The sequence below is a fragment of the Acomys russatus genome, chromosome 3 (assembly GCF_903995435.1).
Source record: "Acomys russatus chromosome 3, mAcoRus1.1, whole genome shotgun sequence".
Lineage (NCBI taxonomy): Eukaryota > Metazoa > Chordata > Mammalia > Rodentia > Muridae > Acomys > Acomys russatus.
The window spans coordinates 79590532-79605277 of NC_067139.1; the positions used below are offsets into that span (position 1 = coordinate 79590532).

Consider the following 14746-nt stretch of genomic DNA (forward strand, 5'->3'; position numbering starts at 1 on the left):
AAGACGCAGAAAGATTGTAAGAGCCAGAAGGGATCGATGACACCAAGGAAACATGGCCTTCTAAACAAGGCAGGACTGATGCACATGGGAACTCACAGAAACTGTGACAGCACACAAGGCATACACAGTCCTGATGAGGTCCCAGTGCTGAGAGGGGAAGTGGACAAAAGCCCACATCTTAACTCAGAAGCTATCTCCAATTGATAACTGGTCGCAAATGAAATATTAGCTTTCTCTAGCGGAGTCTTACTGGGTATACATACCATTCTTAAGGCCAGGCCCCATGTCCAGCAGAAGATGCCAACATAAAATGAACTCAATGCCATTTTAGAGGTTCTTTGCCTCACAGTGCTTTGTAAGGGCTTTTGTTTCTTAACCTTATGGGTCCTATAAGTATATATATTATGGTTTTCAATTTCGCATTTTTATGGGATTTCTGTATGCATGAATGTGTTTTCTGAAGCTGCTTCTATTTTCTTTTGTTTGGTCTTATTTTTATTTTTACTATTAATAATTGCTACTGCTATTAGCTAAAATAAAAATAATTATTAAATAGTTATTAAATAAAAATAACCATTATTACTATTTTGGACGCCTGCTTCTATCATAATGAATGAGAAAGAAAAGGAGTGCATTTGGGTGGCTGGGGAGTGCGAAGGATCTGGGAGGTGTTGGGGAGGAGACGCCATAATCAGAATATATTGTATTAAAAACAGTATTTCCAAAACAAAGCAAACACAGGCTAACATATCAGTTAAGATACTTGTATTTTGCTTAAAGCAAACAATCCAACAGTGATCTAAACAATTGGTCTTACTATATCCAATATTTTTATATAAAACAGAATTTTTATGTTTTACATAGGTACTTTCATACCATATTTGTTAATATTTAGAAAAAGAGCTTTAAAGACAAGCAGTGGTGGCGCACGCCTTTAATTCCTGCACTTGGGAGGCAGAGGCAGGCAGATTGCTATGAGTTCGAGGCCAGCCTGGTCTACAAAGTTAGTCCAGGACAGCCAAGGCTACACAGAGAAACCCTGTCTCGAAAAAAATAAAAAGAAAAAAAAAAGCTTTAAAATTCCATACTATCCTGACATGAAATTCGCTGTCCAAGTCTCACATATATTCTTGTATATAAATCAGATAAATATAAAACAATACTACCAGTATCAAATCCTTAAACATCACACTTTCCTTGATGTTTATCAGGACTATTCTAAACTATTAATTCTTGAACCCTGTCTTTTCTTTAGAGGGATTATCTACAGACATGTAACCATTTTTTATATCTAAAAATTATAAATCCTTTGGCTTTATAGAGCTCTACACAAAAACATGTTGCTTAATTCAGAGGAAACCCCCTGAAATACTTAGTTTTTAACATCTTATAATCTGAGGCACTACATTGTACTCAATACATGAGTGGGTGCGAGCACATATGAGTCACAAGAGTGTCCTTTTTTTCCTCATACATTTTATTTATTCTCCTGAAAAGAGAAAAACAAGCTAAAATGCCTTCTCAAAATTGTAGAACAACCAATACCATATACCTTTAGATGGAGATTAAGTGACTATGTTACGAAAAGAATAACATAACCAACTCAGAGTTTTCAATGATCATGATCTAAGATGCTTTATTTTTTTAGAAGGAATCTTTATTCAAGTAAATAAAAACTAGAACATGAGGATTTCTTTACAGAAAAACCCTTTCGATCTATCACCCAATAGTATACAACAATTAAAGACTATATAAATTTCATTAATAAAGTCAAAGGATGAGGAAATACTTAAAAATACAGTCACCTCAGCATTTATAAATAAATATTTTGAAAATAGAAAGCAAACCAATTAAAATTTGGTTACTTCTTTTATTCTGTCAATGCTTACCTTTTCAGAATTTGTAAAAACGTCAGATTTCAATTCTCCATCTAGAAACTCATTGAAATATTTCATCAATTTCTGAGCTTCCACTGCACGTTGCCTAGGTGTGTTTACCCCTTCCAGCTGGTCTCCAAGGTGACACACTTTGGTAGCTACATAGCTAATGTGCTCATCTAGTTCTTGGAAATGCTGGAAGGCAACCTAGGGATTTGTGCATACAGAAAAGAGAAAGAAGTAAGTTTGTAAGTTAATACTTATGAAAGCTACACTGCCAGCTCAGGGCTTTAACGGTAGATCACTTGACTCTCATGAACAAGGCCCTAGGTCTTATTCCCACCACAGCAATAAGTACAGATCCAGACCAGCTTCAGCACCACTCTCTAACAACTCAAACTTCTATGCCCTGCCTCATGAGGCAGGGTCTGTCTGAATTTGGAGCTCAAGGGCTGCTCCTGTCTCTGTTCTTGCTACCTCTTCACCTCATGATGTAAAAACCCAGCTTTTTAGGAACTCAAATCTTCATGCCTGCACATTAAGCACTTTACCGAAGAGCCACTTCCCCAGCTCCACAGAACTGGACTTTTAAAGAACACTCCTGCTAATAAACAGAAAATATTAGAAAAATGTATCAGAATTTAAAGGGTATTGATTTATAAAATTAACGTTAAAAATACTTAAAAAGGAATTTTAAGCTGGGTGTAGTGATACATGCCTGCAATTTCAGTCACATTGGACCCTGAGATAAGAAGACAGTTGCAAATGAGTGGCCAGTGTGAGCTACATATCAATACTGCCTTAATACCTGATGCCAAAATGCCAGAGACAATAATATTTGTGATAAAATTGTTCTTTCCAAGTGTTTAAAACAGAATAGACTATAGCAGTTATTCTATTATATTACTTTCAGCAGTTTCTTTCCTTTGTCTTACAATACATGAAAACTGAATGCAATGAATTCTTTAGATTTGCCAATATCAGAACAATTGATAACGGCCAAAATTTCAATAGAAGACTTTCATACTGAAGGGGGAAAAGCTGAAACATGTATTGAGGACTTGCTTTGCATCAGATACTACTCTAAATATATCACTTATCAACTACACATAAAAACAGAAAGCTAGCCGGGCAGTGGTGGCGCACGCCTTTAATCCCAGCACTTGGGAGGCAGAGGCAGGCATATCGCTGTGAGTTCGAGGCCAGCCTGGTCTACAAAGTTAGTCTAGGACAGCCAAAGCTACACAGAGAAACCCTGTCTTGAAAAACCATAAAAACAAAAACAAAAACACAAAGCTAGGAGATGTTAAATTGCTTGAGATTATATAATTAGCTTAGTGGTCAGGCTGCAATTCAAATTCAGGCAGACTGGCTCATTTATAAAATATTAATATTATTTTTTATTACTCAAAGCAAATCGGTATTAGAAATATATGGAAATTGTCACCATAATTATTCAAAAACAATTATACTTAAATTATTGACTTCTTTAATCAATTACTTGACCATAGCCATGTATTCTTAAATAAAAGAATATAAATGAAGTTTTAACAGAAATGAGCTTGCTAATTCCAAAAAATTTGAAGAATAAACAACTCCCGAGAGTGAGCAAAGTTCAACAACGTTCTTCAAACTACACTTAGAAAAGCCAAATTCCAAATTAAACCAAGCCAGTGAGAGATTCAGACATGCAGGTGAAATCTAGGATCTAAGAGGTGCTAACAAGTCTGGCATGCACTGCCTGGGGGCCAGACTAGCAGTTTGTTTCCAACTGAAAAGTGGACTGAGGGAGAGAGCTCTACACCTGTGTTTTCAGTTACAGCAGACTTCACTGAGGCATACGCTATTAACTTTTATGAAACTACTCAAACCAAGTTTCTCTAGGGCAGTGGTTCTCAACCTGTGGGTAACAAACCCTTTAGGAGTTGCATATCAGATATCCTACATATCAGATATGTACTTTATGATTCATAACAGTAGCAATATTATAGTTATAAAGTATCAACAAAATAATTTTATGGTTGGGGGTCAGCACAGCATAAGGAACTATATTAAAGGGTCACAGCATTAGGAAGGTTAAGAACCACTGATCTAGTAGATAACTTCATCCAGATCTGGTCTTATTTATGATTAAATAGAATTAAAAGACTACTTAAATATCCATTCTAATAAGGATTTTCTCAAAGTGCATGTCTAAGAACTAGTCAGTTTTGTGAAAGCTTATTCAACTAAGAAGTGAAGGGTTAGGGTCACACTGAAGCATCTACCACCCTAACCTGAAAAGGAGAGTGCTGTGATTCCAAACCCACCTAGTAGCATGCCAATGCCAACAGTAGGCAATAACAATACATTAATACTTTATACTATAGGACCAGAGAGTTAGAATATAATATAATTTGACTTGACTCTTCAAAAGCCTAAAGCTAAAAAGAAATGAAGACACTATAACCTAAGAAAAATGAAAATATGTTATAGTCTAGTAATAAACTATGCATTCTTTAGCTAAATGTATACCTGATTGCTTTTCTGGAGCTCTTGTACCTTCTTAGCAAATTCCTTAGCTTCCTTCTGACACTGTTGTTCTAATTTCTCCACTTTCCTTTGAATCCTCTCATCCATTATCTGTAGTTCTTGAATATGATTTACAAATTCTTCTAATAACCTAATAGAGGAAATCAATAATATAATCAATTTGCCCATTATTAGCCAAAAGGAACTGAGCATCTCTATGAAGGTCTGAGTAAGATTTCTTTGAGATAGGGACAAGCATATTAGTTTCCTTTACAGCATCTTGTTGCAATTTCTTCAATGTCATAATTTTCTTTTCACTTTGAACAGGTCACATGACTTTAAAAATACATAGCATTTGGAAATATAGCCAGTTGTTACTGACTTTGCAATGGATTATCTTTGAGGTAAATGAAAACCTCAACAAATCCCCAACAAATGAAAACCTCAACAAAGTAAAGCTTTACTTTACTTAAAATTCAAGAAGATAAATGTACAACAAAACATTTATGGATTTTAGTGACTTTGTTTTCCTGATTTACAGCTACTAAATTTAAAAGAATATAGTCAACTTTTTGTTATTATTTGTTTGTTCAAAGTCAGGGTTTTGCTATGTATTCTAGGCTAACCTCCAACTCAGAGCCCTGCCTCAGCCTCTAGAGCACTGAGACTATAGGCCTACACTCCCACACACACCATGCTTTCGTTTCAGAAGTATAACCAGCCTTTTCTAATTTAATGCTAAGTGGAGAAATTAAGTTCTTAACGTAAATAAAATCCTTTTATCCAATAAGGTAAAGTGCTTAAGGAAAAAACACAATTTCAGATGCCGATGCTGCTAGGAATTTTTTGAGGTGGGGACAAACTGTTAATTAAAATCATTTTATACGAATACTGAAAGGAATTCCAATACAGTGGACTCTAGTCTAAACACTTTGTAGTGCTATACTGGAACCATAGAAATTTGTTTTTAAGTTTACCTTTTAGGATCAAATGCTTCAGGTCCGCCTCTAGAACCACCGCCTGGGGTTCTCCACACAAGCCGCTCAATGTATTCATCAGCCACAAAAGGCTCCTGGTTCACAGAATAAACGTGTTTTCAAAAGGCTTTACAGAAACGTACAAGTCTAAAAGAGACCTTACTACATGAGAACTTGAAATTAATGTCTACCATTGCTAAAAGTTTTTGTTGTTTAAAAGTCTTTAATAAATAAAGAAAAGTAGGATGCTAAAATATCAGACCAGCAGTATTGACTCATTGGAGCACCCAAATAGAAAATGAAGAAAGAACATAAGATAATTTATTAAAAAACAAAAACAATAAACAAACAAATAAAAAACCAAACCAAAACCAAAGCACATGAAATGTATAGCTTTACTAGCAATCAAAGTCAGATTCTTTTTGGGGGGGTGAGGCATGAGGGGAAATAGGGTCTCACTATGGAGCCCTGACTGAAACTTGCTATGAAGACCAGGTTGATCTTTTTTTAAAATATTTTATTAATTTATTCATATTACATCTCAATTGTTATCCCATCCCTTGTATCCTCCCATTCCTCCCTCCCTCCCACTTTCCCCCTACTGCCCTCCCCTATGACTGTGACTGAGGGGGACCTCCTCTATATGCTCATAGGGTATCAAGTCTCTTCTTGGTAGCCTGCTATCCTTCCTCTGAGTGCCACCAGGCCTCCCCATCCAGGGGACGTGATCAGGTTGATCTTAAAACTCACAGAGATCCTCTTGTTTCTGTTTTACCATACTGGTGATTAAAGGCCTTTGTCATACGGTATCTAGCAAGTTATAATTTTGTTAACTTAAGAAGCAGAGTAATGTATTTTAGTTACAGAGTACAATGTGGTAAAAAGAACATAAACTGAAATTTGCACTTTCACTACGTCAAAAATGTTAACAAATATAATCTTTTAGGAAGACAGCTGGGAGCTTTTTTGGTAACATCAGTGTTACAAATGTTCAGAGTTTTAACCTCATAATTTTATTTTCCTACCACTTAGAGACTGAGGCAAGACCATAAGAAATTCAAGTCCAATCTTGGTTGCATAGCAAGCCCTGTCTCAAAAATTTAAACAGAAGTCAAAAATAAAATAAATTGCAAGGAGATAAATATATACACAAAAGAATTCTGGAGTAACTGTGCACTGTGTGCAATACTGAAAACTATTTATATGAATATTCAATAAAAGTACTTTACAAAGTAGGTAAACTTAGATGAAAAGCTATGTTCTATTAAAATCACATAAAACAACACTCAATGAAATGAGAAAACATGTATACACTGATAAGAATACTAACATTTTTATATTGCAATTGTTTAACTTATTGAAGTAGAAGGTCCAATCAATGGACAAATACGCATGTTAGGCAAAATGATGCATGCTTGCAATCCCAGCACCTTCAAAGTTCTGAAGGGCAAAGACTTGTGAAAACAGCATGGAAGAATGAGGTCACGCATGGGGACCACTACGATTATTAGCAGGGTTTGTTATCACATTGAGGCTGATGCCTAATATGTTCAAAGTACTAAACAAAAAATTGTCAAAGAATTCTACACCCAGCTACATCTGCATTCAAAAGCAAGGGAGAAATTAATATGTTCCTAGACTTAAAACAAACAAATAAACAAAGGCTGAGAGTCTGTTGCCACTAGACCTTCCTAGGATATAAGGTGAAATAAATGGGTACTATAAATAACCTAAAAACATATGCAATACAAATCCTAATGGAGATAAATTAACAAGTAGATAAACAATAACACTGGCTACAACATATTTTGTTTTGTACATAATTTAAAAGGTTAATATATTTCAAATGTTATATAAACTTTAGGCATACATGTAAAGGTAATTTTGTAATATCAACAATGAATGAGATAAGAATAGAGCACTGTTAGTAACTTACTGAGTTTAAGCTGATATAAATTCAACTAGATTTTGATAAGAACTCAAATACAAGCCTTATGGCAAAAACAAAATTTCACAAAATACACACAAAAATAAATGAACACAGAATTTAAATGTTTCACAACACATGATTAACTGAACTGAGAAGGCCAGAAATGATGGCCAAAAGCTATATGGCATAACGAACACAAACAGCATACTACAAATGTCCTTCCTCATCAGCAGCCACTTTAAGTGTGTTAAAAATTTTCACAGATTAGAAGAGAACCAAAAATATGACCTAACTACATGCTGTTTGCAAGACTCAAAGTGAAAGAATGATACACAAGATAAATACAATATTAACCAAAAAAAGAGGACTTGAAAATTTGAAACACATTACAAGAGACAACTATATTATAAAAGTTGCAATTAATAAGAAGATATAACAATTAAAAATATTTAAGTACCTAATGAGAAGCTGTATGTACACAGAGAAACCCTGACAGTGTAGGATACATTTTAATGAAAATACCTCTAATTTAACTTTTGGCAGCCCTCAAACCAAAGTTAATAATGAGCCTTGAGATCACTTAAGACTATACTCAGCCTGTTTAAGTTTAACTTGCCTTTAAGAGAACAATATAATGGATCTTAATATGCCTTGAATTTCCCTGGCAATCTACTTTACAATCTAAATTAAGCATAGTTTTAATTTGAAATTATAAAGTCTTCTACTGTAACCCAAAGTACTGCATTTGTGTCTGTGTGTTGATGAAAGCAGGCAAGAGGTTGGAAGCATCCACTGTCCACCATAAATGCTGGAAGCAATCTGGATATAGCTTGATGATGTCTGCTTGCAGCAGTGCTTACTATGCAAGAGTCAGCTGGGGCCAGTAAAGTAACTTCTCTTGTAAAACTCTGCTAAAGATTTCTCTAAAGCATCTCTGGTTCCGTTCACATGCCATGTTTTCTGTGCTGTTCAATAAACACAGAACAAAGCCCCTTGTTAGGAATAGGCATAGATTGAGGGACAAAACAGACAAAGCACAACTTACAGGTAACAGGGACAGACAGTTTAGATAGGCCACTAACCAGACTACAGACCAGAGAGAGAAGCAGAGAATTGAAATCTGGCCTCTTGGTCCAACTAATTCAAGAAGAAAGTGCTATTTTCCTCCCTTAATGAAATATCAACACAACTTCTGAAGTTAGCTTTAATGTGTTAACCCAGAATGTTCTGGCATGACAGAACTAAAATGGAAAAGGAACTCTACAAATTGTATGAATTTCAATGCCTTACTCTCAATAATGGTCAGAGTAAGAGAGAAGATAAACATGGGAATAGAAGACTCAGGTTTATCGTAATAGACTAGACCTACAGTTTTGGTGTAACAAAAGCTTTAGTTCAGAGGTGGTACTCTCTATAAAGTCGGAGCTCTGTCCCCTTAAGTTGCAGGATACATTCCAAACTAAAAACCTTTAATGTCATTTTCTCAAGGGGAAAAATTATTAGGTTAGGAACAAAAAGCAAACTGTCCTGTCTACCTATCTCCTGATCTGCTCATGTCTATAGTGAAAGAGATCGTGACACTAAAGGGGAAATGCTTGTCCTTAAGCACGGAGGAAATGAGAACTGCAATAAAGGCAAAATGGCAGGGAAGAGTGCTTACTGTCCTTCAGAGGACCTGAGCTCACTTAACAGCTCTCGGTGCCAGGGGTCTCACAACTGCCTGGAACTCCAGGTCCAAGGATGTGGTGCCCTCTTCTGGCTTCCTCAGACACCTCCACACATCTAGCACATACTCTCCCAGACACATACACTTAACTCATAAGAAAAAGTGTGAAGAAAAAAATAGGTCTGCACTAAACTCTGGCTTTATGGGCTGCTTGGTAACCCTAGTTGCACGTATTCAGAGAATGAAAGGAAAGAAAAATGACTACCTTTGGCAGGGTCAATCAACTGTGACCCTCAAGATCAAGAGGAGGCAAAGGTGCTATTATACCAAGGCAGAGACTAGTATCTTGTGTGTCACAGAAACAATTCTGTTGGGAAGATCAATTCTCTCAATTTTGAAAGCACACAGATAATTGTCACGACAATAGCCTAAGAAGACTACGCCAACTACTTTAGACAGTAAGAATGGCAAAAGTACTAAAAGTACGGTGGAATTAGAGGAGGGAAAAAAGATGAAATTAGAATGATCACAAAGAAAAGATACAGGCTCAACTGCAACTTGAAGCCATCCAATTACCACAGAGAGACCAGAAATTTACTCTACTAATAATCTTATAGTTTTCCACCATGAGACTGAAGTAGAATGCTGGAGGATCTGTTAGTCAAATGAATATACAGAATCTAGGAACACAAGGTGGCCTACTGTGGACAGTGATGTGTCCTCCAGCTCTTCCTGCAGACAGGGACTTGCTTGAGCTGGCAGCAGTAGTGCTTTTACATAGTGGTATCCTCAGCAATCCTCTCAGTAGCTGAGGGCTATTTGACTGAATATCATTCCTTTCTCAGTGTAACATGACTCCAATAACTGAGACAGGTGCACAAAGGCCTGATCTGAATGGTCAAAACCAGAGTGACAACACTGCACACTGCCATACACATGCACTTCTGCATATATTCTTCTATCTTACTGCTTATCTTACCTGTTCACCCCAAGAGTACCTCCTAATAAATGTGGTGCGTAATAAAAATTCGGTCTCAGTATCTGCTTCTAAGAGGACCCAACTATAACAACTTGGCCAAAAGATAATAGTGGCTTAGATGAGGGTGGTAGAGGGCAGGGAGCTGAGAAATGGGACCATGTAATCTTACGGGATGTATTTATATATTGCTGAAGGGATGAAGTGAAGAGAGGAGAAAAAAGGAAAGGTTTATGGCCCGAATAGCTATGCAGTGGTACTTTTTGCTGAGATGCAAGACTGCAGGGAAGGAGATGGATACGGGAGTGAGGAAACAAGAAATTTGTTCTGCATGTATCACACTATAGATGTCCATTAGGTGTCAATGTGAAAACACAAAGCATGCAGTTAAAAAGCCAGGTTGGTGTTATAGAGAAGAAACAGAATCTGTAACTTTGGAGTTATCACATAAATAGTTATTTAAAACCTCAGGACTGCACAATTATTAGGAAGGTACGCCAATTTACAGGGAAATAGCAAGAAAAAGATCCAATGAAAAAGGAACAAAATCAGGAGAGCAATATTCTAGAAGTAAAACAGAAGTTTTATCCTCTGAAACAACCAAATTATTGTTAAGGTTTAAAATAAGGCAATTACTGATCACTACAGGATGAAGTTTAAAGAAAATTTTTTAAAAAGGAAAATTTCTGCTTATAAACCAAACAAATCCCACCGCTGGTTTCTAATACATAGCCTTGCTACAATGGCATTTACTAACAAGGCTCACAGCTTTTAAATGGCCATGTCCTCCCAAAAGGCTTCTCACAAACAAACAACAACAAAACCTTTTAGAATTTCATAGGCCTCATAGAGAGCTATCATTCCACCTGTAGTCATTTTTTTTTAATCAGCCAAACTGCAACAAAAGTCAAAGCACTATGTACATTATATTTAACTCTACATAATTGGCTACTATATAAACTGGTTTCATTATCCTCTAAATTCTTACATTTGAAAGACAAAGCATGGTATTTGTGCTCATTCCTACTGAAAATCTCTTGGAAACTATTCCTTTTAATCAAGAACACAAATCTCCATTGTAACAAATCCAACCAAATTTAATTTTCCTATACCACTAAACCCCAAATAGACCAATATAAGTGTCAGAACTACCCACAAACTCAAAGAAACTACAGTAATTCCCCTACAATTTAGGTCAAAGAATAGAAAAATTTCAGAATCAAGTACTTCTGTTTACCATTAGACCAACAAAGCTGTAAGTTCAACTACTGCGTATCATGTATTTCCCTTACATTAAAGTGCCTATTTCCATCAAAGAAATCACGAAAACAGTGCTTCCTTTTATTCAGATACGTCCCAAGCAATTCCAATCGAGTTCACACTCGTGTGTCTCCATTTTAAAGCTCACCCTGAGCCTCCTATCCTAGTCTTTGTTTCCCCAAACAACAGCCACACCCTATAAGCCTTTCAGCCTATTCCAACTCTCCCCATTTCAGCTGCTTGTGCCCTACAGGATGCCTGCCTTCTTCCTTCTATTAATACAACTTCTTATGGCTGAATGTTTCCCAAAAAGCATGTATTGGAAAGTTAATTCCCCGCGAAGCAGTGTTGTGGGATAAGGTGTATGGAGTGTGTTTGCATCATGAAGACGCTGCCTTCATGAAAAGACTTGTTCCAGTTATAAAGGAACTTGAGGCTGTGAGCTCATTAGCCAACACTGCGTTTACTCCAGTCTTCCTCCTGTCTTCCACTCTTCTTTGCTCTCCACTGAGGATAAATAAAAGGCTTTTTGCCAAATTCAAACACCATGATATTTCAACTGCAAGCACTGAGAAAAAAAAAAAGAATTTCTTTTTAAATTAAGCAGTAGCAACAACAAACCCAAAACAAACAAAATCCAAGCAAACAAATAGGAGCAGGATACTATGCAATGACCAAAAGCCTGGCTCAAATCCATCTCTTTCCCACATGATCACCACCATTTCTCTATTCTTAAACCCCTACAAACCTTACAAGTTCAAATGCCAAATGCAAAGCAATTCATTTTCATTTATTGTTTAATGACTGAACATTACATAAGCACTCTCTGTAGACTGTACTATCAGCCCTCCTTTACTTTGAGACAAAACCTCATTGGGTTGCTCAGGCTGGCCCCTGGACTCTGTAGTCCAACCAGGCACTGAACTTGGACTCTTCCAGCCTCAGTCTCCTATGTAGCTAAGGTCACACAGTCTTGTGACACCAAGTCCAGTTGTACTTATTGTTTTAGAACAGTTTTTTTCTATTTTTTACTCTTTTCTCCATATTTTAACTGAAAGCAAAGGCAAGCTCTGTCACGTGTTCTTGTTTTCCAGATGTGGCCCAATAGAGCAATGCTGAACAAACCAAAATACTAGCTAGTTGGAAGTATATGCAAATTTCCTTCAACTGCTCTTGAAAAAAAAAATCACACCCTGATATATATATCCACAAACTTCACATATACAAATCCCAAACTCCTAACTAGCTCATAAACCAGAAAAAGAAATTTAAAAACTTAAAAAGCCAACTGTCATTACATGATGCTATCAACACATGATATATTAGAAATAAAAGCCTAACCAACAATAACACTTTAGGTAAATGATTTTGCCCTCCTCTCTATTCCCATTTGATTTGCTAATGATAGTCTTTATATATTTTCTATAAATTAGTAAACTATTAATTATTAGTTATTTGAAAAGCACGATGAAATCCTTTCTTTCAGGCCACCAAAATGGGCCTTACCTTAGTACAGAAAAGTAGAAAAATAAAGCACACTAGCATATAAAATCAAGACGAGCTTTAATAAGTTTTTGGAAACTACCTATACAATATTCAATCTTGAAGGAGGAGTGGATGCTTTAAAAGACTCAACAGTTGTAGGTAGAATTGTATCAATTTTTTAGGTCATATTAAGTAAGGTCTCATTTCTATGAGAGAATATGCTTTAGGTTCCAAAGAAAAAGTAACAAAATGAAATGGTATCTTTTACATGATCTAACAGAACCACAGAATTAAAGATTTAAAATTTTTAAAGCAAGAATGGTCTTTAAATATCAGCCTAGCTCAACTCTTTCATCTCATTTCTTTCTCATTTTATTTCGATTCCAGAAGTGAGAACATCAGAGAAGTTAGCTCATAGTTTGCTTTTTACCAATTCAGTTGGATCAAGATAAAATAACTAAGTTTTAAAACATCTTAGAGAATTTTTTGGCTTTCCTGGTCCCACCTTTACTTTGAGAAGAGTCTTTTTTCTCTGGGTTTGTTGCCATGTATGTTTCCTCTCACCCAGTAAATGCCTTTCTTCAACTTTCCAATCCATGAAAAAGCACAAACCCAAGAGGATGAGTGAAAGTCACATTGTAGGATGACAGATTGCAGACATCATAAATATAACCTTCCAGTCACATTTTTTAATTCTCTCTCATTGTAGTCTGCTATCACTCTCTCTAGTATGCCTTTTTCTCAGTCTACTTTGAAAGGCTTCCCTCTTGCCCCAATAGATGCTCAATCTTGTCTTTCTTTTTTATTTTTTTGTGGGGGGTGGGAGTGAGTGGCACTCACCATGTAGCTCAAGCTGACTTCACACTCACACTCTTCCTGCTCCGCAACCCCACTGTCAGGATCACAAGTATGTGCTGCTGGGCCAGGTCCCTCCTGTCTTATTAATCAGCTTAAATTCAATGTGGCTACCATTCTTTTAATTGTATTCTTCTAACTAATTTATCAAATTTAAGTTAAATCTTCATTATCGCCCCCCAATCCACAGGTAGAAATTTAAGGTAATTTTCAAACTAGCCTTCTGAAGTAGAACATATTATTTTTCTCCATTCTACAGATGAGAAAACAGAAGTACAAAGAAAATAGGTTATTTGCTCAGACAATCCAGCTACTGAAATGTACAGTTGAGAGGTGTCATCTATTCCCAAGCCTAAATTATTATCTATATAGAGCAACAGTTTCTAAAGTGCTAAAATTAGCTGTGACTTTCTCCTGAGTTACTGATTTATATTTACAGTTAATTGATTGCCTTCTGATATCTTCACATGATACCTTGCTAAAGCCCTTTTTGTTGCTTGTAGTTTTGTTTATTTTTAGCTTTTGAATCGGAGGGAGGGGGGTCTCACTTTGTAACCAAGATTATCTTGAACTCCAGATACTCCTGCCCACCTCCCAACTGCTTGGGTTATAGGTATGTGCTACAATGCGCAGCTTTAATCTTTATATTTTCCCCATCCTTTTTGCAATACTGGGGATTGAACTCAGGGCCCTCTATGAGCTGGTCAAGCACTCAGCTTTATCCTCAGTCATATTTTTGCTTTTTATTTTGAGACAAGAATGTAAATTGTTATCAAGCTTGGTGGTCCACACCTGTAATACCAGCAGAAGCAGAGGCAGGCGGATCTCTGTGAGTCTGAGGCCAGCCTAGCAGTGAGAGTCCAGGACAGCCAAAGCTACACAGAGAAACCCTGTCCCTGGGAGGGGTTGGGTGTGGGCGGACGAAAATCTAAGTTGTCTCACAGATTTTGAATCAGCAATCCTTCAGTGGTCTCTAGAGCAACTGGGGTTATAGATCAGTACCACTAGTCCCAGCCTAACACATACTTTAAAGAACTGTGCTCCTTCTCTCCTTAGTACACACTTACATGTGATGAATCCCTCCCTCTCCCTGATACACACTTACGTCTAATGAATCCCTCCCTCTCCCTGAGAGGGCCCTACCTCATTTCCCAACTTCACATACATGAACTAAGTTCTCAGGCACCAAACTCTTCTCCAAAATGCCTT

At 36.6% G+C, this 14746-nt stretch overlaps 1 protein-coding gene across 1 annotated transcript in view; it reads right to left on the bottom strand.

Annotated features, from left to right (window-relative positions):
• Exoc5 (exocyst complex component 5) overlaps window positions 1–14746 on the bottom strand; it is a 50621-nt gene that overhangs the window by 32452 nt on the left and 3423 nt on the right. Inside the window, exons 2-4 of the mRNA XM_051142970.1 lie at window positions 5366–5460; window positions 4392–4539; window positions 1890–2084 (exon numbers count right to left, since the gene is read on the bottom strand). Coding sequence (XP_050998927.1) covers window positions 1890–2084; window positions 4392–4539; window positions 5366–5460 — 438 coding nt within the window. The remainder of the gene's footprint in view (window positions 1–1889; window positions 2085–4391; window positions 4540–5365; window positions 5461–14746) is intronic.